This window comes from Cyprinus carpio, chromosome B1 (genome assembly GCF_018340385.1).
Source record: "Cyprinus carpio isolate SPL01 chromosome B1, ASM1834038v1, whole genome shotgun sequence".
Taxonomy (NCBI): Eukaryota; Metazoa; Chordata; class Actinopteri; order Cypriniformes; family Cyprinidae; genus Cyprinus; species Cyprinus carpio.
The window spans coordinates 29,699,537-29,725,380 of record NC_056597.1 but is presented as its reverse complement, the minus strand read 5'-3'; the positions used below and the strand labels follow the sequence as shown (position 1 = coordinate 29,725,380).

General features: G+C 39.0%; 1 protein-coding gene across 3 annotated transcripts; it reads left to right on the top strand.

The window, feature by feature from the left end:
* The first annotated feature begins 2,260 nt into the window (after positions 1–2,260).
* LOC122135941 lies at positions 2,261–25,432 on the top strand. Of its 3 annotated transcripts, none has more exons than XM_042717170.1 (3): positions 2,261–2,605; positions 22,826–22,971; positions 23,087–25,432. In XM_042717170.1, the coding sequence occupies exon 3, from the start codon at positions 23,087–23,089 to the stop codon at positions 24,113–24,115; it is 1,029 nt and encodes a 342-aa protein (XP_042573104.1). In that variant the 5' UTR covers positions 2,261–2,605; positions 22,826–22,971; the 3' UTR covers positions 24,116–25,432. The 3 variants fall into 3 exon arrangements, with proteins under 3 accessions (XP_042573104.1, XP_042573106.1, XP_042573105.1); XM_042717172.1 differs by having other exon boundaries at positions 2,272–2,605; positions 23,087–25,431; XM_042717171.1 differs by lacking the exon at positions 2,261–2,605 and adding an exon at positions 17,334–17,385.
* The last annotated feature ends 412 nt before the right edge of the window (positions 25,433–25,844 follow it).

Below are 25,844 nucleotides of genomic sequence, written 5' to 3'. Positions count from 1 at the left end.
AGCCTTAACCTTGATGATTTAGTATTTTGTAGAGACATACAGACTTTTTTACGCCCACCCTTCATTAGCTTTGTTTTAAAACAGAGGCCTTCAAGAATGCTGTTATAAGATAACTGCTGAGGTCATAGTGTTCTGTTACCATGGTGACATATTAGAACAATAGAACTCATCAAAAATGCTTGACCCCTCCATGACTCTCACTTCAGAGGACAAACAAGCCTAATTTTATCTTCTCCATTATACTTGACTGATAAGAGACGGAGGAATAAATATTTGAATTCTGGGGCCTGTGCAAGCCATTAACTTAAGTACAGAATAAGTGGGACCAGTCATATTATTTTAATGTCAGCAGATGATGATGATTTGATTGTCCTATTAATATTTCTATGTTATTTTAATGTGTAATTCAATCATGTTGTAGTGTAGTGTTTTATTTATATTGTGTTGGCTCTGAAGCCTTTCTGTTTCAAATGAACTTAAAACGCACAATCTGCAAACAAACCACACTTTGTCAGATGTATACCTGAAATATTACATATTTCATTTTAGCCTGATAAATTGTTTTTTTTTTATGTTTTGTAATGAAAAACTTGTGCAAATACTTTGTTGACAATGGCAGCACAATCAGTAAGTAGATAAAATGATGTAGAAGAATCTACTGACTTTTCAAAGTGGAGGATTTTTCATTTTTGATTTTTCTTTCATTTGATTTAAACACTTGAGTCACTGCACATTCTGTCCAAACTTTGGTTTCGACAGGGTCATATTTTTTATGTTCACATGTATTTGTTCAATACAGAGATTTTCTAAAGTCTTTATCCTTTTTCCTGTTGTTCCAATTAGAAAACACTTTTTAAAACTCTAATCATGTACTTATTTTCTTACTATGCCATATGACCACTAGGTGGTACAAATAGAGCATTTTACCACAAATCTGAGCACTTTCACATTGAAGTGGTGTCTGTGGCACTTGTAAAATATTAAAGTTGCTCATTTAGCCAATATTCATGTATGTGTAAAAGGGAAGTTTGTAGGCATGTTTGAATAGCTGGTCTAAACAGGTGCACTAACCATTGCACTAGCCAGTGCACATTGTTTGAGTTGGCTATCTGAAACCACAGAGAGAGATTACGCACACTGTTCAAACAGAGCAACCCCCTCAGATGCAGATCTCAGACCTGCGGCCATTCTATAAAGGCCTGCTTTATTCTCAATCTGCGGTGGGACTCTGAATATGAGCCACACCCAGCTATTCAAACACAATGAGTTAACAGGAAGAGATTTCATTTAACCACCTCAGTAAGCTTATTGTGATCATATACAGGCAGAGTTACAGCACTATAGCAAGAAGATAATCTTCTGAGGCTTAATTTTGACTGATTTCTTAATTCTAGAACTAATTCTGTGATGTCTAATGTGCTCAGGTGTTCACAATATCTTACTTGTATTTTAAGTAAGGGGTGAGGATAGCAAATGCCAGACTTATGTGCCTTAAAATTGTAGAGGATAATTACTTATGGTGCTGTATGATTGGTTCCACCCATAGATTCAAATTTGCATATTAAAGACAAAGCTGATCTTAAAAAAAACTAGACAATAGAGCAGTATAAGAGCCGTATAACAGTGCACAGCTGCAGGCCTGTGAGAATCACATTACTTGTGATAGGGTAGAGACTGAACTGTTTTCTCCTTTTACGAGGTTTTCTATGTTCCTCTTATGTATGTAAACAAAAATCAAGTGTTGCTATCCTTCATTGACCCTTTCTTTGTTTAACAGAATGATGTTTGCTGTCATACTGTTTGTATGAGTGATTTTTTTCTCTGCCTGAATGCTACTTTTAGTCCTCAAATGCACTGGTTTAGCTCAAAAAAGGCTTTTTTCGGGCAGTTAAATCCCTACCCCCCCCCCCCCCCAAAAAAAAAAATCAGTCACACTTGCATAATGCTTAGAGCAAAAACAAACAACCAAAATGCATTTGGTCTGATTGCTGATAATTAACCCTTAAATGTTTTTTTAATGTTTTTTAATGTAGTTTTCATGGCAGATACAATCTATATAATTGTAAATAAAGACGTTTTAGGCCTAATTTGTGTTAACATTTAGGACATACATTAACATTGTTTTTATATTTTTATGTTCCTGTCTATTTAATAGTTAACTCCAGTGTTGAGGTTTTGGTCGTCCTCAGTCTTGCCTGTTTTTTCAAACACATGATGGAGATGCAGCGTGCTGGATGATAGATGGGCGGGGCCATAGTTTATAAAGTGACATCACTGCCCTTTTGAAGTAAATTTCGGTACTTGGCTCCATTGGGTGAAAACCGGGAGTCCGATGAGCATTTTGGTAGCTTGAACCGTTTTGTTTCTGAATTGCTACGTTAGGATCTGGTCAACATCCTTAACGGTGAATCGCGAGGGTGAAGCAGTGGGTTGATATAAAGGCTTTTTTTGTTGTTGTTGCATGTTTGTATATTTTAAGCGATTTGCACAAGAAGCCACACGCCTCCCGTATCACCTTGTCTCCGGTGTGAAGTCGTGGATTGTCCGCTTTTCCAGACTGAAGCAGAAGAGTGAAAACCAGGCGCTGTTTTACAATCATCTTAAGGTAAATGAATGACATTTTGGAGCATGTTTACTTTGCTTATGTTTCAACCTGTTTTGCCAGCTTCAAATTCTCTGTCACTTAATTTGGGACCACAATCAACTTGGTTTACGTTCCCCTTTCCGTTCTGAACATTTTCTAGAATCAGGTTTGGTTTCGTTCGTATTTTGCATGTTTGGGTTGGGCTGGGCTTTTTAAAGGATGCATCGGTTTAGACACACATAATAGCGGCCTGTGCTCCGTTTGTAACAACGATTCTTTTTTAGAATGTACGTTTGCATTTGATCACATCGTAACTAATGGAACGACTCGCATGGCTGCTGTGGTTACATGTAGCGATTCATCTTGGGGTAAAAACTAACACCGTATGATGAACATTTTGTTCCTGTTTTTTAATGCAAAATAGAAATCCGTCAAATATTAATCTGTCTTGGAAATGCAAACAAATCGCTGGCGTCTGTGGGGTTTCTATTAACATAGGGTCCTCTTAAAATGTGCAGTGCTTGAGAATTAAAAGATTTGATGTTGAAGGAATTCAAATCAGTTTTGAATCGAAACGCGAAATGATTGCATCGCTTCACTTTGACAAACGAATCTGGTGCACGAGCTGGTCCACATAGCTGTCCTGTGTGTTTATTCTGACCCGCCCGCTTATTTTAACCCGAATAAACCATTAACGCTCCGAGAAAAATCAATAGTGTGAGTGGACTATCGTGGGCTGCTGTCGTTTGATATGGATAAGGGCTGCCTGTGCTACTTCTCGGAGCGGTCACTGCCTCGTTTTGACTGGAAACTTATCGTTTTGAATCGCGTTGATGTCATGCTGTGTTATCACCCTGCCCTTGTAACGCCAGCAGGTCTGTAGATAACAGCGTTTCTCTTTTTTATCTCATCATGTCTTGTCACATTCTAGAATTCAGTAAGTTCATGACCGCTTTTAACGCTAATGGCCCGGATATTTACGCGGCCTGAGGGAACTGTTGCCCATTCACTAGCAGTGCTTTTCATGAGCGGTCGTTTTGTGCGGAAAACTGTTGATTTTAAGGTGCAAATCACTGATTTCTTGTCAAAAGGGTTTAGACAAAGAGATGGGCTGAGAATATCACTAAATTATACACTCATATGAGAGGAAGACTCCAGACATGTCAAAACTTATGGCAAAAGCGGTTTAGTTATACCTGGAGCGGGTCGCCCCTCATGGCTTTGTGTGGCCATGTTGAAGTCATGTGACCCAGCTGTATCGCAGAATTAAATCGTTGGTATTTTTTAACAATATTATGTTCACTTTGTATAGTGATTTTTAGACCGCACTCAAAGCTTATACCTGTAAGTACTTCTAAACAATTGACCTATCGCTAAGCCCCTCCCCTCGAACGCAGATGAGCCAATGGCAGTCGAGTATCGGTTGCACGGGGAGCGGAACTCAGACATCTTTAGGTTTCAGCGCTATAGTGAAACATTGGAAGATCCGAAGCTCGCATCGTTTTGATGGTGTTTATTAGGGCTGGGCGATATTATCGTGTTCATTATGGAAGTTGATTCACCTGCCTTGCGATAATAGACAAGTGATCACTGCAAGCTAGATTGTCAGTGGAAGGCCGACTACTGGTCTGTCTATTCAATCTACACGTTCTCTGTTAACAACGTTAAATGCCGCTCCATTTAAAAGCAGGTGATGGCGATTTAGCGGTAATCAGGGAACCGGCTTTACCGACGAAAATGCGCGTGACAATCGCATGCGATATATATCGCCCATCCTAGTGTTTTATGCTACAAAAATGGAAAAACGATGTGCATGGGGTACTTGTAACACTGATTCCAGGTATCCTAAGAGGATGGGCAAGGAATTTATTTTATTACATTTCCTAAACCCACACAAAACGGCAAAAATGTCCGTAAGCATTCAACTCTAAACCCAATGAAGATGAAAACTTCATTTTCTGGTTGTCATACTCTCATTAAGTTGCAATTTTTTCAATTGCTCAAGCAGAACATTAATGCCATCTTGTGCTTCAGCAAAGTATCTCTGGCTAAAACTACTAACATTGATGTTATAGTCCATGCTAATATATAAACCTAAATAGCGGACTGTTCTAGCATCATGTACAGTGTAGGTCAAAAATACATAGTCTACATTTCAGTGGCCTCTCCATATTTAAAATGGTTAAATGTAAATTAATTTAATGGTATCCTGCAATACATGAACAGCGTTGATCCTGCATGTTGTCATCTGCTATCGTGACGTACATAACATGAGGCTTCTTCCGTATGCATTGTGATCTGTAAACCCTCGCTTCCAAATTAATCGAGTAACCCACCATATTTATTTTTAAAGTCTTTTATATATCCCTCTAGGGCATATTTAATTCCCCTTGAATGGTGCTCCGTTTGTTTGTCCGAGGGGGCAACAGTTACTAAGGGGGCGGGGCTTACCTATAGGTCAATTAGGCTAACAGTATACTCCAGATAGAATGGATCGTGCATATGTGCTATCCGCCAAACAGTCCAAATAGAATAAGTTACAAATTAGTACAAATACAAAAATTTACTGAGCTCACCTCAGTTTAGACGTGTGCCTTAGCTCAATTCAGTCAGGAAAGGAGTTGAGCAGGGCCTGCTGCGTCATTAGTTGTTTTTAGCCACACTCCTCAGTGAAGGACTCCTGACACTAACAGCTTTTGTTTAAACAGGACACCGACACCAGTCTCACCTTGCTGCTCAGCTATAGACTTGGTTTACTTTTGGCCAATAGCGAACTGATATGCTTTTCTATTGCATCCTGTGAGCTAATGATTTCATCACACTTGAGTCATCTTTGTGCTGGAAGCACATTTAGGTTTTGTCTTTGTGGTGTTGTGTATTTTTTGGTTTGCTGATTCCTTTCAAGTCTGTGGTCTGTATTTTTGCAGACAACTTTAGATTATTTTTCTGCCATGTTTCTTCCACACATTACTACTTTGCTGAGTTAAGGTGTGGTCAAGTTAGCAGAATTTCGGCTAATTTTACGTGTAAAGGCATTTCAGTACGAATCCACCTACTCCACCCATTTCCTGTTTAAAAAGGGATAGGTCACCCCAAAATGACAAAGTTATATTTTGAAGAATGTTGGTAACCAAGGAAGATATTTGAAGAACTGGTACGTTGACGGTAAGCATCGACTTCCATTGTATGGGAAAAATGCTATTTTTAAGTCAATGTCTATCAATCAACTGTTTGACTGCCATCATTTCTTCCCAAAATATCATCTTTTGTGTTCAACAGAAGAAAGAAACTCGTACAGGTTTGAACATGTGGAGGTGAGTAAAAGATGACCTAATTTTCATCTTTGGTTGAACTAATCCCAGCACTGACTGTTGATCTTAGAATATTATCCACTTAATTTTAGTTTGTTTGTTTATGCATCCTCTAGCAATGTCTTGGCCACTGCAGCAGTCACAGATTGTACCACTTAGCAGCGTTTAAGATGTCTGGTTGGCTCCCAGTTTAGTCGTGACCTCACAGTGGGGTGGTCAAGTTGAACAAGCAGATGCCCAGCAAGGAAGAAGCTCCAATTTTCTGTAACGGATTAATGAAATAAGCAATGTTACTCGTCAAATCGTTTTTGCTTTTGCACCTATCCATTGCCATTACAAATACTCTAACCTGGATTCAAACATATGCTAATCAATTCTGTTCACATTTTATATAATATGAACTGGATTGACTCCAGTTGCTGTAATGTGAATTCCAGACTACCATCAAATCCTGGTACTCTTTTGTTTCATATGAAATGGCTTTCTGAGTTTTTTACTATCGGGATAATCTGCTCAGCGCTTGACGTCAGTTTTGCATTTGGAAAGAACATTTTGAAAAGCCACGTTATTGTATTAAATCCTTCTTGGTGGTTTTATAACCCCATAATCTGCTACATCTGCAACACTGGCACTGACAAAGGAGCTTTTAACTGTCAGCAAACTAGTGCTAATAACTTGGCAGAGAGTTTGTTTGTGTGTTGTGTTTTTAGATGGAGCTGATGTCCTGTTTTAATTCTCCTGGGTTCCATCCCTATCCATCACAGCGTCCCCTGCTGCGTGGTCCAGTATGCAAACTACACCCAAACCATCACGCCACCATTCACCATCTGTTCTTTCTCTCCTTCCTCCCTCTCATAATTCCCTCCCTCTCTAAAACATCTTCTATGACGCTAATCTTTTTTGTCACTCTGCCTTGAACATGTGAGATAGTTGCAGCCTTCGCTTTCTCCAATTCTGCCCTGTCTTTAAAAAGATAAGAGTTTAAGTGTGTTTCTTCGAAGGTTCTTTTACACCACTTTTTTGCTTTTCCATTGTGCCATTTTTGCTGCACTGTTTTTGTCCAGTATCTCTCATGTTGTTTTTGGCAGCTCGGTTCTAGCTGTGCCCAGCCCCCGTCAGCATGATGCGCTGCACACAATGGGAATGTCCTCTCTTAATCCTTACATTACGCATAGCAAAATCAAACCCTGCTGGGTCATTAAGCCCCCATTCACACCCTATGCTGAGAAGATACACACAACTCACCTCGTCCGGTGTTAATCCCGATGGGTGAGAGGGAGCCGGGTCTTTGCGTTTCTTCCTGTTTATCTGAATCATTACTACCGTTTCACACTCTCAGCGCTGTCTGACACTTCAGCTCGACCCCACACACAATACTGACCCATTATCCTTCCCTACACCCATCTAGTAACCATTCACCGATGCAAATCAAACTACTAATGGCCCCAGTATGCAAGTTCTTTGCTTGGGGGTAAAACGTACCTGAGCAGTGGTATACTGTTACCAAACATCCTGACGACACCCACGCTGCTGTAGGCTTAGTTTAGATAAATATGTACTTCAAAGTAACTTTATTTTGGCCTTTTTTTTTTTTCAAAGTGACATCATACCAGTTTTGTTCTTCGAATTCACTTTTAAGTATATTTGGGGCATTAATAGGATAGTTTCACAAAAAGTTGAAAATGTTGTATTAAATTACTCGCTCTCATGCTATTCAAGATTCATGTTTTTTCCTCTGGTAGAATAGAGAAAAAGATTTTTTTAGCTGAAAGTGTGATCCTTGGTGATTCATAAAATACAAGTCAATTGGCTACTGTCACTTTGAGAGTCTAAAAAATAATATCAAGCAAAACAAAATTACTACCTATGGATCCTGATTAGTGGTTGACCTGATACGTGTTATTCAGGACTGATACCGATTATTACTGTAGACCGATGCACAGTAGTTTTTATACCGATATAGGTGTCTGGTGTAAAAAATCAAAATGAACAATAACAAGGGGTCTGACAAAGATATTTTGGGGCTTTATGAAGCAAAATTATCGGTCTGTGCAAGAAACTAAAAAATTATTTACAACATTATTACCTGTAATCTGTAGACTCAGGCAGATGGGAAAAGTTTTTATTTCTCTGTGAACTGATTCTTTTGGACAGTTTAGTTTTATTTAACTGGTTCAAATAACCATTTTAAATCAATAAAGAATTTTTTTTTATTCACAAACTGGACATCACTCTGAACTGTATATGAATTAGGTAATAACGTTGTACATGTCTTGGTCTGTTTCTTGAACAGACCAATTGTTTTGCATCATAAGACCTCAATTCGTCAGGAGCCACAGGTATTAATTTTGTCTTGCCTGTTGTTTTTTAAATGTATTTTTTATATATATTCTCAAAGTAATGGTAGCCATTGACTTGCATTTCATGAATCGACAAGCACCATAGTTTCAGCTAAAAAAAAAATCATTTTAACTGTTCTACTAAAGAAAGAGTGATTTACATCTTGGATAGCCTGAGGGTGAGTAATTAATTAATTTATTTTTTTTTGGGGGGGGGGGGTTAACTGTTTCTATAAAGCTGACCAGTTGCTTCAAATTGACCAAGATAAAACTGAAACCTCCTGAAGGAACTTGGGTGAATGGGGGGAGAAATTTAAGTGTTGATTTGTGCAATATCTATACGGTTAAATTCTATCTAGGGATGCAACCGATAAAATTTTTTTCAGATCCGATCCAGAAAATTCTGAGTATCAGCCAATTCCGATCCGATACCAGCAAAGGTTTTTTATTTTTTATTTTATTTTTATATAAATCAATGTAGAATTTCTATACTTGTGTGTAAAAGACTAATCTAATCTACTAAATAGACAACTTCATTTTAATGAAAAATCACATGGAAAAAATGTATAACCTCTGACAAGATACTATTATAAAACTAGGTTAGTGGATAATTTAGCAACAAAGTGCAGTCAGTTTTATGAAATCTAAACATTTAGTGAAATAACATTTAGTGGTACAAATGAAAGTTAATAAAGTGCTAGGGAAATCTCTGGAAGCTTGTGATCAGTTTTGTAGCATTTTAAAATGCTGTTTTAATGTAGTAAGACAGTAATGCTAAAACACACGCAGAGGCCAGAATATTAACGCAACTTGTTTAATTACACGCGTTTTCGTCCCTTTAGGAAATCGTAATGAAGAAAACGCTTATGCATTAAGACAGTAAGTTGTTTTAGTAAATCGTAATGAAGAAAACGTTTATGCATTAAGACAGTTTATTCTTAAGGTATATTCACCCATCTCCACCCCTAAACCTACCAGTCTCCAAGCCCTGATCCCTAAACCTACCCATCTCCACCCCCTTATCCCTAAACCCACCCATCTATTTAATATAATAATATGACAATATCTGTAGTCAATATTGATCAAATGGGAGGGGGAAATCCTGCCAATACCCAGCTAGGAAAAAAATCATAAAAGCACTTATGTTCATATACTGAAGTGGTGTTCTGGAACTGTGAATAAATTGAATAAAACAGCAAAATAATAACAATAACATCTTATCAAACAAAAAAGCGAAGACGCTTATGATATGTACATACAGTACCGTCAAAAGTTTGGACCCATTCAAATTTCTTATGCAGCCTGAATTATTTGATCAAAAATGCAGAACAAATCAGTAATATTTAGCAAGGATATGTTAAATAGATAAAGACCTATGTTGTGTTAAAAGATACATATTTTTTATTTGTAAACAAATTTTTAATAATCAAAAATCCTGAAAAAAGTGTCATAGGTTATAAAATAAACCATTAAGCACTGTTTGTAACATTGATAATAAATCAGCATATTAGAATGATTTATGTAGGATCATGTGACACTGATCTGACTGGACTGGAGTAATGGCTGATGAAATTCAGCTTTGCATCACAGAAATATATTTTAAAGTATATGTAAAATAGAAAAACATAATTTTAATTGTAATAATATTTCACAGTATTATGTTATTGTTTTTTTTTTCCTGTATTTTTGATCAAATAAATCCAGGCTTAATGAGAGACTTCTTTTCAAAAACATTCAAAATAGTAACTATAAATATGCAAAATTTAAAATGTATAATTAAAAAAAATTATAAAATGTATAATTAAAAATGTTGTTGGGGGGGGGGGGGGGGTGTATATGAATGTTGCGACTCCGTCTCTTGCCAGTTTTAAGGAATGTGGTGTGCTCATAAACATGCTGATATGTTACTCAGGGAGAAAGATGGGAATCTGGGTTTTTCAGCACTACACAGCATGTTCCATTTTAATTCTAATGTAACTGATATGCAGGCGAAAACAGAAGCTTTTTCTCCACATTTTTCTGTGGTGGTTTTGGAAAACCATATTCTGCACATCCTTCGACGTTAATAAAGAAAATGTTTGGCCTAGTGATTACTGGCTCTTGCTTTCTATATTGGTAAGTGAAAGTAAAAAGTGAACACACACACAGACTGATGTCCATAGCAAATTTCACAGGTTGGGTTTCAAGTGTTGCAAATGCTGACACTGAATCATCAACTTGAAGAAGGCAGATTCCTGATTTCTGATGATGTTTTGCTGAATTATTTTTATTCTTTTACTTCATTTTTTTTTTTTTTTTTTTTTAATAATCTGCCATTAGGCTACATTTAATTATTTGCATGTTCCTCAGTGTACTGTTTAAAAACTTGGGGTCAGTAAGATTATTATTAGATAAATAAACTTTTTTTCAAAAAACTTTTATTCAAAAGGGATGTGTATAAATTGATCAAAACGTGATAGTAAATGCATATCATGTTATGAAAACAATGTACTTTAGACATGTTTAGACCTGACAAATGCAAAATGCACAAAGAATAATAAACCTTAAAGAGTAACTTTATGCACAGCATTTAATCTTCGTGAGAACGGCGATGTGGGAGTCAGATGAATAACTGACTGTAATGTGGAAGGGAGTAAAGAGAGGGAATACGAGGGTTGTGTTGCTGTGCGCTCTTTCAGTGTTTTTCATGTGTTGATTCTTAGGAGTCTGTGTGCCAGTAGTAGAGTTGGTGAGAGCGCTGCCTTGTATGGGCAGACTGCATGAGGAGAATGTGTTTTGTGTCATTTCGGCCTTTTAATTTTTTTTAACCTCTCTGGTGAAGTCTGTTTTGGTAATCCATCTCCCATCCAATCACAATTAATTTTCTGTTATCATTAGGTTAAAGTTGCAGATTATAAATTTCATGTTAAATTACAAATTATAGCCAGATGATTACAATAAGGGCATATTTGATAAACAAAGGCCTGCTACTGGCTCTTATTACAAGAATGCAGGATGTGGCCAACTACAGCTGCTTGGAAATAGCTGCATGTCTGTCTGTGACCAGCTGGTTATGGCTCGGCCCGAGGAACTGGAGGCCCTGTGCAGGAATTTGGGGTTTGCAAGACCTCTTTATCTGTTCCTTTTAGCGTTATCAGTAGCTCTCATGCATAAGTTCTCTGGAAACTGAACCTAGAGTGTGGCGTTTTTGTTTAGTGCCTGTGTATGTTGCTAGCTGTCACCTGCAGATGTTTCTGAAGTGCTTAGTGGGGAAGCCGTCACAAACACAGTCCATCAAGCTACTACAGTAAGTGAAACATGACAGACACTTTCAGGACGTCCCTGTGTGGAAAGCAGCTTTATAAAGAGTTTGATTTTAGATTTGATAAGTCCAGAGTTTATATGCGGGGTTAGTGTTTAGGATTAGGAAAGCACGTGTGGTTTTTTAAATGTCCTCATGGCACCTTTATAATCCTCTGTCTATACATGTAAATTCCCTAAACCAAACAAATGCTGGATTAAGATACTGGACCAAGATGGGGACGAGGTTGTGGAGAGGCAGAAGGGGGTTCCTACTTTCATTAAAAAAAAATTTAAACTTCCTGAGTTTTCTAGGTTTTCAAAGTCGTAGAAATTTTAATAGTGAATATACATTTGTATAGTTATGCTCATGCTGGTACGTTTATCATAAGATACTGCTTGCTCAAAAGCCATGGTCAGGTTTTTTCTATTTTTAAGCTAAATGGGATGCTTACAATACATTGGATAAATTGGTTCACACAGTCTGATGTTCAGTAGCAGCCATGTTGAAATGGAAAGGCCATGGAAAATCAGGGAAATTTGTTGGTGGAAAGGTTATCTGCACTCTTTAATATAAAGACTCTTTATGGGCATTTGGGTTCCATAAAGAATCTTTAAACATTCATGGAAACTTTTTCCAGTCCACAAAAGGTCATTGATGGTAGAGAAATAAGGTTATTCTGTTTACTAAAATGTTCTTTACACTAAAAATAAATGGTTCTTTTTATGGCATCAACTGCAAAAGCCCTCTTTAGGAACCGCTGTTTTTAACAGCTTTGGTTTGGGATGATAAAGCAGGTTTTTTTTCATGAGCACCTGAATGTTCTCACAAGTGCTTTTGCTGTTAGATTTCCTGAAAGAAGCCTGTTTTGGTTATTTGAAGTGTAGTGAGTGAAATGGAGATGTGTGGTGACGTAGTCCCCATTGCTTTTTTTTATTAAGCTGTTTGCATTAGCAGGCTTTAACACTTTTTCCCGCTCACAACGGCTTCATCCGGTCAAACGAGGACACACACACAATAACCCACCCTTCCACTTCATAAACACAAGCATTATAGCACATCTTATTCTTTCTTACCCTCCCTTTATTGGTTTTGGTTAGTTTGTCCTTATACTTATCTCTTTTGCCTGTGTTGGCCTGTATGCGTACCAGGGTTATAGATTGACTGAAACTACAAGTGAAAAATGGTTTGGCGTTTGGTTTTTTTTTCATTTCAGTGAAAAAGGAAATGCATGTTAAACTGAATGAAAAAAAAAAGTAAACATTTTATTTCAGCTAGGTGGCAAATGCAACATTTCTCTTTTCTTTTAAGTTAGCTTGATATAGTAAAAGGTAAAAAACTAATCTGAAGTGAAAGACATAAAATATAGACATAAAACAAATAAAAATTAATAAAACTTGAAAACTGAGGCCCCGTCCACACGGAGCTGCGTTTAGCTGGAGTGGATAAATTTGAAAATGCAGCCCTTGGGCTTTCGTGTGGACAGTGAATCCGTATATTTTCTGAAACAATGACGGTCGGTCAACCCACGTCTCGCCCCTAGACAGACACGTAAACGGCAACAAAAACATGAACTGAACGATTGTCTTTTTATTAACTAACATTAACACAGATTAATAAATGCATTGTTCTATGTTAGTTTGATTACTGCGCACAAGGTTTATGAGCATAGTCCAAGTCTTCTTACAGCGCCACATGCTGGTCTGGCATATATACTACATTGTTTTGTGTTGGTTCGTGTGGACACAGATATTTCTTGAGACGAGGGGGAAAAAGATCGGATAGGGAAAGCTCTGGCTTCGTGTGGACGTAGCCTGAAAATATAAGAATCAAATTGTATCTAAAATGCACACTTTGCTCATGTTTTACCTACTGGAAAAAGAGAGAGACTAATGAAGTGATATTTATGGGAAACAGTCTGAACTGTGGATATAAAATGGCTAAAAACTCATAATTGTAGATTCAACTTTTTTTTCTTGTTTTCTAAGTATCGTGCTGTGAAAGTTTTACTGAAACTTTGTGTCTTCTGATTAAATTGGATCCTTTTTTCAAATGTCCCCTTTTTGATCTTCACATCACCATGGAGACACAGCAGCAGGGCTGCTGGGTAATTTTCGTCCTGTCGTGGGGCAGAAGGATGACCTCCCAATTCATCATCTTGGCCTGTAGGTTGACAAGTTTTCTAGAACACTGTGTCATGCATCCTTTTTGTTTTCGGGTTCTCCTGAGGGGCTTTCGTCATCTTTTATTCACAGTTTGTTTTTTTTCCTCTTCTTGATTCTGTCACACATACTTGAGTCCACATCTCTTGGAGGAGTTGACACGTTTATTTTTTAAAAATTAGATTTTCTCTGCTTTTGCCTTGGCATTGTTACTTCATCCCACGATTTTCCCCTTCCTCGATCTTAATTTTCTCTCTGGTTTGGTGGCTTGGGCTTATTGGAGAGCCAGAACAATAGCTCAGACGCTGGGGGCCATCTGTGTGGCTGCAGACAGGGAACGGGATCTGATAGAGAGGAGGAGGGGAAGGAGAGCAGAAGAAAGAGGGGGGTTGTGGCTAAGGAGAACTGTTTAAGGGGGAAAGAGAAAGACAAGAGGATTCTGAATAAAAGAGTTTGGAAAAAGGACGGGGTGAATGGGTTCATGGCCCCCCTCTCCACCACATTGACTCTTTATCCTCCTTTCTTCAAATCCCATGCCACAATCTTTTTGCTGACGAGCTTTTGCGTCAGTCCTTGAAGGAAGAAAATTACTTGCGAAGAGCAGTGCTCCAGTGAAATGGGTATATTGACTTTCTTTGAGAATTCTGCCAGATTCTGATTTGGCTAGATTTATGAGACAAAGTTGTAGATTTGAATCTTGAAGATGTATACTGGGACATTATATACAGTAGTGTTAATGATGCCATCTCTGTTTACACTTGACAGGACAGTAAATTACTAGTTTGTATGAACAGGGTAGGTGAAGTCCAGATAATGGCATCATATTTCTGTAGAGCAGGTGGTTGGTGACTGCTCTGTGTAAATGATCCACATAAATGAATCAAATCCATAAATCATCTTAACATTTTGATTTTTTTTTTTTATGCAGCCTAGTGTTCAATTCAGAATAATGTCTTGGAGACCCACTCAGATTATTTTACAGAAACACTTTTTCGCATCACTATCAAACTGTTTTACACTGTACAATTGTTAGTAATTTTTACAGAACAGAAAAACTAAAAATGCCACAGTAAAAAACTGTTAATTGTAAGTTACCTAGCTATATCACATAATGAAATAAAATGTTATGAGTCCTAAAATATACAGGTACCAGTATTCCATTCTTTGATACCTGAAACAGTCACTGTATTTTTCCTTTTTTTTTCCATTTTCGGATAATTGTTCAGTAAGTCCATTATAATTTTTACAGTAATAATCAATTTGCTTCAGGTGCATAGAGACTAAAAACAGTCAAATAGCATTTAATTGTCTTTCTGTTGTTTGGTGGTGGTTTTTGTTTTGTTTGTTTTTTTTACAGGACGGTTTATTGAGTTCGGCAAACGCATCCTTATCCCTGGGTTCAGTGTGTGAGCAGCACATGAATCCAGCAAGCATATCAAGCAGCAACTGATTGTCAGGTAATATTGGCGATGAAACCTGATGGGGGGGCACACAGCACCATCTGAACCAATGGAAGCCGAAGGAACAGAACCCATAACAGAACCAACCAGCAATGACGGGGCTTCTCAAAATGGGGATAGACCATCCCCCCCACCACCTGATAACCCCAAAATGAGCAAGCGGCTCCTCCAACTGATAAAGATAGCTTCTGGGAAAGCAGTAGATGCTAAAAGCAATCCAAAGGCCCAGTCAAAGGCAAGATTGCTGCAGGTCCAGCTACCACTGGACCAGGCACACGACCCAAAGCAACCCAAAGCCGTGTGTCTAATGGCCTCACAAGACAGCATCGAGTGCCCCAACCAAGAAACCCATTCCAGCTAGCACTGTGCAGCAGACAAGAAGAAAACCCACCACTACCGTAGGGATCTTCTGGTCCAAGTAAGAAACCTGTTGGCTTCTTCTACTGCCATTGCAACCTCAAGGGCCCAACTAAAGGCAACAGCTTGCTGGAACAAAACAAATCAACAACAACCACCACAGCCCGTGGAACAAAGACAGGACCGGCGTGCCAGCACAGCCACCAGCCTGAATAAGAGACCCTGCCACAGCTGCCACTAGTGCTGCAACCAAACCCAAAACCACAGGTAAGATGGCCCTGGCATGTATGGGTATACTAGGTCATTTACAGAGTTTAGTTCTGGTACTTCTAAGATTTGGACATTTACATTTGGACATACTAATTAGGGGTCACGGTTTGGTATGGTTTCGGTACAGCAGGAGGACAATGTTCTTAACATAACTAAACATAATTTACTTTTTGTTTTTAATTAAACAATGGTTTTACTGAACAAATTGCTCTTTCTTTAATTAATTCAGTTATAATTAATTTTTCTTGGAGATAAAAATCTACCTCAGCTTCTGCTCGATAGGGAGTCCTTTTACATTACGGTAAGGTTACAGTTAACAGCAGAGCCCAAACTTAAATTTAGTTACTATTTACTTTTTAACGATAATAATCAACACTCAAATTTCAAAAATGGTATGCAAACATGTAAATAGTTTTTTAAATTAACTTCTAAATTATACAATTTCTATGTTGTTGAAAAATACTAATTTACAGATCCACTTGTTGTCATAAAATATTTAAACATATACATAATTTTTTAAAACAAATATAATGAAGTAGCCTATAGTTAAATATTTCGCAAAATGCCTCGTACTAGACCTTCATTTCTCTAGCAAAAAATAAGCTGTGGGACTCTGATAGGGCTGTGCAATTAATCACGATTGTCCATTCCACATCTCGTCAGTAAAACCAGTCCCGTGATTAGTACTAAATCAACCTGCTTTCAGATTGAGCGGCTTTCCACTACCACAGAGGTATTTCACTGACAATTGGCACAAAGGCTCATCATCGCCAGATGAATCCGCTTCGATTTCGAAAACGCCGCTATGCCTCTTCAGTGAACTAAGGCCTCTGTGACGTGAAAGCCGCTCATTGAAAGCAGGTCTGCTGATTTAGTACCGGATAATCACGCGGACCGTCTTTACTGACGGAGATCCTGCGCATGAAGAGAGAAGCTCACCCCTCTAGCAAAAAATAAGCTGTAGACTCTGATGACTTGCCTGAAGTAAATAAAATGCTAGGTGTTTTTTTGTTTTCTTTCTGTTTTTGTGATGTTTTTTGACTGCTTACGTGAGGGATGAAATGTTCATTCATGTATATTTCATGTTAAAAATAGTAATAAAGAGGAAGCGGTGATTACTCTCACTCGCGCTCCACATTGCCATTAGAACTAAGGCATCGCACCACATCAAAGAGTGTCAAAACTTTTATTTATTGTCTGAATTTCCTGAAAAAAATTGAATGATTTGTTCTGTGCACAGCGTACCGATTGAATCCGAAAGGCCCTCCATGAAATTTTTCAGTACTGAATACGTGTACTGTTCCACCCCTTAGTACTAATAAATAACATAACATTAGAAAATGTTCCATTATTCTCATGTGGCAGAGACCAGACAACCTGTTGTGGTGCAGTGAGTCATTATGTAAAATAGAAATGTAATTTTATTTAATTATAGTTCTTTTTCATCATTATATTTCACCACAATTTTCTTGAGCAATCCCAGTCAGTTTTTTTTACTTTGGAACATGATTTATTTCAATTTCATTTCCTTAGCTCCTGCCTCCAAGGCCAGCTGCTTCCCCTGCTGCCAAACCCAGCAGTTCAGCCACAGCCCAAACCACTGCAGCTCCTAAAACTAACAGGTAAAGCAGCTTTTGGAGATTTGAGCTGTTGGACATTTTGACTGTATTTGAATGGAAAATTGAAATGCTGGGAAGTGCATGATTGCACAACTCTTGATGTGGCTTTAAGGTATCAATAAGGCAGATTTCCTGCATAGATCTGGATCAAGTAACATCTGAGAAGTGCTTTGTGTTCTGCACACCATTTAGAGGATATACCATACAAATATCAATGACCACGTGCTTTTTGCAGTGAATGGTCTGTGGTTTGTCTGGTGGTTATTGGCTCAAGTTTCTGTCACTGTGTGAGCCAGACTCCGTGAAAGACTGCTTAGATTAGGCTTTACCAAAGTATAGGCTCAACAGTGCTCTTTTTGTTGATGCTACTCTCTGGGAATGATAATTGGTATCTTCACTTTAGTTAAATTGATTTTATGATCCAAGTTGGCTGCATTACCAATTTATGTCTTCAGTCTTTTGTTCCTTTCACAGATCTCACTTTATATCTCACAAAGTTAAACTTTTTGAGATTTCAGTCATGTGATTCTGATAATGATTAGGATTGATCAGTTTTATTTCTTTCCCATCTCCTTACAAATCTGACTTCCTAGCTCATTTAATAAAACTAGTTAACCTTTATGATTTTTTTTTTTTTTTAATTTGGTAAAATGCTATAGAAAGTTTGCTCAGATCTAAAATCTTATCAATTAGAAATATCATTTTGTGAGTTTGACTTCTAAAATATTTATCATTTAAAGAAAATGAAAATTTCAGATCTAAAATCTTATCAATTAGAAATATCATCTCAAGCAACTGGCCAAAAAGTGTTGTTGGGAAAACAAAGACCTAAACAGTGTTTGTTGCAGCTATGATTATTATATTCAAGCTCCTCAATTGTAAGTATTGTAAAATGCAGTCAACCAGTTAATGTAGATATGCGTGGTCTTATGTGATGATTACGGTTTAATTGTGCTTAATTCTATGTATTTAAGCGGTAATGTCAGTTTACAAGGCTGTTTAGACTCCCTTTTGTTGGATGTGTGGTGTTTTAGACAAAGGACTACAGGGTGTGGTTTGTGTGACACACTGTATTTCTGCACTGACTCTGAATTCAGTCCTGGAATGAAATGCCTAACTCAGAGAATAAGAGCAATGGGTAGTGAATAGTGGTTATGAATTTGAGCACTCGTTTGATCTGTCTGTTTAGATGGGTTTGTTTTCCTTTTCTGCATGCCACACAATAAATATTCTCCCTGCAGCTTCAAATGAAATGTTTGCACTGCCAGAAACACAATCACACTCCTACTGTGTGGGAAATGTAAACTAGCTCCATCCAAGTCTCCTCATGAAACAATCACAGCATCTTCCCCTCCTCTCATCCTCTCTTTCACTCTTACTTTGTAATTTCTGGTATCTGTATATGTACTGGCTAGATATTTCTGGCATTCCTTGGAGAAGACTTTTTGCCAGTTTGGGGGTAATATTGTGAGGGTAAAAGAGGGTTACTTGGCTAGGGCTCTTTGTTTGCAACTCTTGCTAAACCAGCCATCTCACTCACTCTGTTTGTAGTTTCATGGGACTTGGATAAGTGCCTTGCTTTACTAAATCAATTTTCCCTTGGATTTGGAGGGGGGGTTTTTTTGTCTGAGTTTCAAAAATGAGCCTCTTGAATTTTTGAGTTCGCAAGTCATCGACCATTTTAATTTCCCTTGAACCAAGCTTCTGGTTAGTGTTTCACTGTTTGTTTTCCTTTTTCCTTTGCTACGAAATTACTGGTAAACCAGATGGCTTCTGTTACATTATACCACAAGACAAATATTTAAAAATTAATGAGCTTATAAATTTTGAAATGGTGCTAATGAGGTCGAAAATAAAAGGACCACACACCCTTAAATATCTAGAGTGAATGGAGCAGTTAAGTTTTAAAACAATGTTTAGCTGGAATATAAGGGAAATTCACTGCCCTGAGGCTTTGCTGAGTGACACTCATTTAATCTGGAACAGTACCTTCATCCTAATGGCTATTACTTAATTAAAACTTAAATTATTGATGTGCAAATGTCCTGTGCCGGTGGGGTGTTGTGTTCTTTCTTTCCATTTGTGTTAAAGGGAGATTGCTCCTGTAGGAACGTCTTTGACCTCTTTTATATTGTCATCTTAAACATTCTCAACCCATTATTTTGTTGTTTAGGAGCTGGAAAAATAGATACATAATGGTCAACAATCTTATTATCTGATAGTAATTGTCTTTATCACAATCATAGCCATGGCAATTTTATGTTCTGTTCGGCAACAAGGATAATGAGCCCTATAAAAAGCAAGATTGTGTTAAAAATAATTTGTGTTAAAAATAATTAAAGTGATTTTTTTTTTTCAGCAACTCTGTGGAAACTTCTTGGTTTGTAACTTTTCATCTGCATTATTTTAATTCAGTTTTTGGTGCTTCTGATGCAAATATGTTGACCTTAGTTGCTGTGCTATTCTCTTATTTTATACCTTAATGCTCTCCTGTTATGCTAGTTGCCCTCTATTTATGTAATGTGATTTTCTTCTCCCTCTTGTTGTCGTCTTTATTTGCTTTAATTTGACCAAAGATGGTTTAATCCGTGTCCTATAATACAAATAAACTTTATGTAGGTCATAGAATTGTAATGGGAGATTCCAGTTCTTTTTGTTCTCATTCTTTAACAATTGGCCGTTGTTTGGAAATAATCTGTGGGGGAGATGTTATAGTCTTGGTATTTGGGGCCAAGCCGTTTGACCATGTTCTCCACTGTGCCTTACTATGAGAAGTTAGCCTGAATTCTCTGTACAAAGAGCTGGAGTATGTTTTTGGACCATTATGTGCCATGGTTACTGGCATTGAATTGAGCATTCCAACATGCTTCATACAGTTCTTATCTTTTGATGTTTTGGTGGCTCTGATTCTTGCTTACAAAGGACTTTTATGATGTTTTTGATCTTAAAGACTAAAGCCTCAAGTATAGTTCAGGCATCCGCATTCCACAACCCTGCATGCACAGTCCACATGAGACAGTTTTTGTCACCAGAAGTGTCTGCGGATGTTCATACACACCATCCGCTTGCAGCCAAATTTTTGTGTCCACGTGGATTGTCCACATACAACTGTGCAGGCGTGTGGTTAATGTTGAGAACAAATCCACTAGGTGGTACTGCATGTGTCCGTCTCATCCATCCATGCTCATCCACTGTTGAGTATACCTTTTGGCAATTTTCCACTGGGTACAGTACCTGGTATCTGGTACTTTTTTCAGTACCTCCTCGGTTGAGGTTCCAAGTGAACCATACCGTTACCAAAACGTGACACGTAAACTCTGCTGATCATGGATTGACCGGAGAGAATCGTAACTACCTGCGTCATTGAACTTGCGACACGAGACACAACAGACCTGCTAGATTTAAATCAACACAGCCAGCGATCAAACGCGTTTTGATTGCGCGCTCCTTTTTTTTAACAACCAAAAAATGGCTGTTCCGTGGTCCGTTGAGGAGTACAGACATTTCTCTCGTTGATAGCCGAGGAGCAGAATGAAAGTTTTTCAGGAGTCACGACAATAGAGGCGGCACAACTACTGTATAACGACATGTTAATAATCACCTATACAGTGGTACTAAACTGCAGCGGAAATTGGGGCTAGGCGATATGACGATATTATCGTATATCGACAATGTCTTGTAAGTATCGCAATGTTGATGTCAACAGTCAGGTAACAGACGATTATCGACAATATCGGGAAAAAAATGATGATAAACCTAGAAAGTTGCAAAAAAATATTTTCCATAACTCCATAGTCACCATTCAGGTCTTTTTGCATGCAGTAATGAAATAATTTAGTAGGAGCATTGGAAATCGAAAAGCTAATCCAATTTCGGAAATCAGATCAGATGCGTAAGGTCAGGAATCATATTATTTGACAGCTAGCCGCTAGTCATTAATGTTAATCAAAGAACAAAAGAAAAGAAAATCCCTCACTGAACTTGACTGAATCACTTTTGTAACCTCAGTTTATTTTTTATTTGCCTGTTGTTCAGCGCTGACTACTGTAATGGCAATGTGCATCTGTGTATGCAATTATTTTGGAGATGCGTTCCAATATAATTTATCCTTATTTAGCGTATAGGTCTGTTCTACTTTGATCTGCAGTGTAATAAAAGCTAAACATAAAAAAAGACATGGTACCACTGCATGCGTTTCTGAATACTTATTTAACCTCTTAAAGGGTTAGTTCACCCAAAAATGAAAATTACGCCATAAATTACTCACCCTCAAGGCATCCTAGGTGTATATGACTTTCTTCTTTTCAGGTGAATCCATACGGAGTTATATTAAAAATTGTCTTTGATCTTTCAAGCTTTTTAATGCCACTCAGCTGGTGTTGCAGTGCTTCATTCCAAAAGAAGTTAATAAAAGTGTCTCTGATGGCTCCAGGAGGAACAAAGGCCTCCTGTAGTGGATCGATGTGTTTTTGTAAGAAAAATAACCATATTTAAAATGTAATTACCACTTTAATGTAGCTATATACACATTACTGATCCTTATTTTCTTATTACGATCAGGTCTGATTAGTTTTAGCCTGTTAAGTTAGTAGATTTTAACACAGCATACAGGTGTATGGATGTACAGTGGCACTGAACTGTGACCATAGCATTTTCGCTTGCGTTATTTGTTTCTGTGATGCATACCCTGTTGTGCCCTTGTCCAAATAAAGCAGGCTGTATGCAAGAACTTTTATATCCTGTTAGAGTGTAGTGTCCGGTTAGGGCAAATAATGACTGTCAGTCATCTATTAAGGGCAATTTGTGAACTGCAAGGCTGCAAGACTAAAAGCATTTATTAAATTGCAAGTAACCAAGGGCATGTGACATGATGCTAGCGATCTTCTCATCACTAATTCTACCCTATGAGAAGATGAAAGAGGGAACTATGAAGCAACTACATTACTATGAGTGTAGGCTAGACTGAAAGAAATTGATTATCATCCATTTCTCCCTAATGCAGTCACTTACAAAACACTTTACCCATCCCCACTTCTACTCCCTGCATCACACCACCATTTTCTCCCCTCCTTTTCCTGTTTCCTCCCTACCCAAGTCATTTTCTCTCAGGTTAGAGAAATGGGATGTAGATGCATTAGTTGATGAATGGCCGCAGTGGATTGGTTTTCTGGGTGCTCCTTGAGATTGCTTTATGGTATGCATGCAGACTACTGATTTACTACCCATGACTGGAAGCTGATTTGACAAGAACCTATTTTGTGCATGTTCCGGCTAAAAATAATATCTTTGAAGGCATTCTAATGAAACATGTAACTACAGCTTGAAACTTCTTCATCTGAATATGTAAAACACAGTATCGAAAAATAAAAATGGCAAACATCAAACAGGCATCACTCTCTTTCTAAGCTGCTCACAACGATTTTTTTTCTCCATTTTCTCTTAGGGTGACTGGAAGTTCTGCTCCACGACCAGCTGCTACTTCAGCTACAGGAAGAACAGTAACTGGTACATCTACATCTACTTCTGCAGTTCCTAGAACAAACCGCACTGCTACTAAACCCCTTGTTACAGCATCAGCTGCTCGGAAAGGTGCCGTACCATTCATGGGAATATGTATATACAATATTTATGGAAAAGTACTGCTTGATTTTATTTATTTATTTTTTTCATTCCATAATGTTATCTATCTATTTGTCATTTGTAGATGTTGGAAAAACAAGCACTACGGCACCTGCGAAAAAAACTGTTCCCGCAACAATATCCCGATCTGCTGCCAGCAAGCCTTCAAATTCAGAGGCTCCAAAACCAGCTGCAGCTACCAAACGACCTCCACCTAGCATCAAAGCACCTCAACCCAAACCAGATGACAAAAAAAGTGTACCAACACGTAAGGTGCCTTCTAGTTCACGAAACAACCCCTCACTGCCAGCATCAGGCAAAAACATTCCAGCATCTCCCGGTCACAAACAACCAGGTAGCATGGTCAGTGCGAAGCTTCAGCCAGCTAAACCATCACAGTCTGTCAATGGAAAGCCAGCATGAAAAAGAACCTGCAACAAAACCTGATGATAAAGAACCTACAACAAAACCTGATGTTAAAGAACCTGCAGCAGAACCTGTTCAACTTTTGGCAGCTGCAGTAGCTACTGTAGCTGTAGCAACAGCTGCAGCCATAGCAAGGGAAGAGTCTGTTTCAGGGCCTGAAGCTACTCCAACTGTAGAGAGTTCTCTGGATGTACCAGCCTCTTCTTTAGATGTTCAGGAAATGGTAGATGTGCAGGTCACTAATGTCAGCTCTCAATGTGTGCTGGATATTTCTAACATGGAGCCAGAGTCTCAAAAGGCCTTAATAGAAGCTGGTTCTGTTGAAGTGGCTTGTCCGACATCATCTGTAGCCGATCAGGAATCTGAAGAGCTGGTATCTGGAAAAGTTGATGAAAAGCTGATTGTGGCAGAGGCACCTGCTGCTCAGGAAGCAACTGAGCAAGAAAGCTTAACTGCTTCACAATTTGATAACTCTGCAGCTACCATAGTGTCCTCTGGTGTAGAGGTAGCTGAAAAAGCTGAACGGATTAACAGTGACTGTTATGAAGATGTGGAAGAAGAAGAGAGAGAAGGCAGTCAACAAGTTTTCTCTGTCAGAAATGAGTGGCACCCAGCCTACGGAAGAGTCTCGACCTGGGTCAGCTGGGCTTGCCGGCTCCATTTGGCGGGCAGGGGCCTTGCTTTCTGAGCTTGACTCTGAGGATGTGAGTTGTAGCCAGCAGGGAGCATCAGAGCTAAGTGCTCCAGGCGTCCTGGAGGGCACGGAGAGCATGGATGATCTAGGGGATGCAAGCCTTAAAGGAGCTGATGGCGAAGGTGCATCTGTTGGGTCCCCTGACTTTGAGAAGGTTTCTGATATTCTTACTAACGAAGATGAAGATGACGAAGACGATGATGACAGAGTCTGTGACATGGAGGTTGGGTCTGAAAGAGCAGAAGACTCTCATAGGCAGCATCATGACAACGAGGATGATGAAGAGGATGAAGATGTGGAAAATGGCAAGCGAGGGCATTACTGAGAGTGGGCTTGAAAGTTATGGGAATGCAGATGAGGATGACTTGACCGAAGACTATAGATTAGACAACTTGAACCGAATCCAGCCTCCTCCTGTGGTCCCTTCTGCCCCTCCAGCATTCCAGTGGAACCAGCCTAGTTGCTTTGCTGATGCCTGGGCCCAGCCACCACAACCCTGCCTCTACACTTCTTTCAAGTCCTTCCTCTGAATGTTGGCAAGCAGACCCAGAAACCCCAACACAGACACCTGCTCAAGCAAGACTTGATGTTAGCTCTGAAAGGGGCTCTCCATCAAACCTTTTGGAGCCTCCACCTTGCACACCTCAACAAGCCCCAATATCTGCTGCAGAGGGGAATGTTAGCCCCAAACCAGGCTTGACACCCTCTCAAACCTGCAAGTTCCAGCCTGATACTTCCAGTGACCCTGACCAAGCATCTGACAGTAACAGAGACATAAGGTTACCAGAAGAGGTGAAAGACAACGACTTATCGGCAACTGAGACTCATTCTAAAGTGGACCTCCAGCCAGAACCACTAAACCCTGTCCCCACTGTCTTGCCAGACATCATGCAGGATCTAGGCATCCACCTTGAACGTGCTGAGAAGGAAAAGGTACCTGAAACTCTGCCGGCTGATGATGTACTGGGTGGTCCAGCAACTGCTCTGTCATCTCCTTCATCAGCTACTGAGGATGAGGCAAGTGACACAGAAGGTGAAATGCAGATCAGTGACCCTCAAGCTGAGCTGTCTGGCACTGGGAATGCCGATGGAACAGCACCTGCGGGCCGCAACTTGTCAACTCTAGAGGAATGTGAAGAAATGAGTGGGGAGAATGGTGGTGGTGGTAGTGAGACCCCTCAGTCTGCCACTTCTGCTGCATCCTATGGCTTTGACTACATGACCTCTAACTCCAATGCCCAGTCATCTGCCGAGAGTTGCAGCAAGAGTCCTGGCATCTTTCTCTAGAAAATGAAGAGCAGCTCCCAGATGAGGCCAAGGATCCATCACTTCTTAAAGAGTTGACCATGATACCCACTACTGCACATCTGAGGAAAAGATTGACCCTATTTAAAAGCCAACATGGAGAGTTCCAGTCTCACCCAGAGCAGCAGTACATGCTGTGTGGAGAGTCCAGTGAGCTGCCTGAGCCTGTTTCAGTAGCGGCAGCTGTACATTTAGAGTCTGGCTTGATTGATCCTTCGTCCCGACAGCACCAAGAAGAGGAACAAGATCTTGACTCTCAGCATCCCTACTACTCCACTATATGCGAAAAGACTGATAGTCCCCTGGCAGGTAACGTATAGAGTGCACTTTAAAATCCACCTTCCAGTGTACCTTGTTGATGTCATCTCTATATAAGGGTTTTGTCTAGCTTGGGGTTTCCCTGTTAATGATGTCTTTT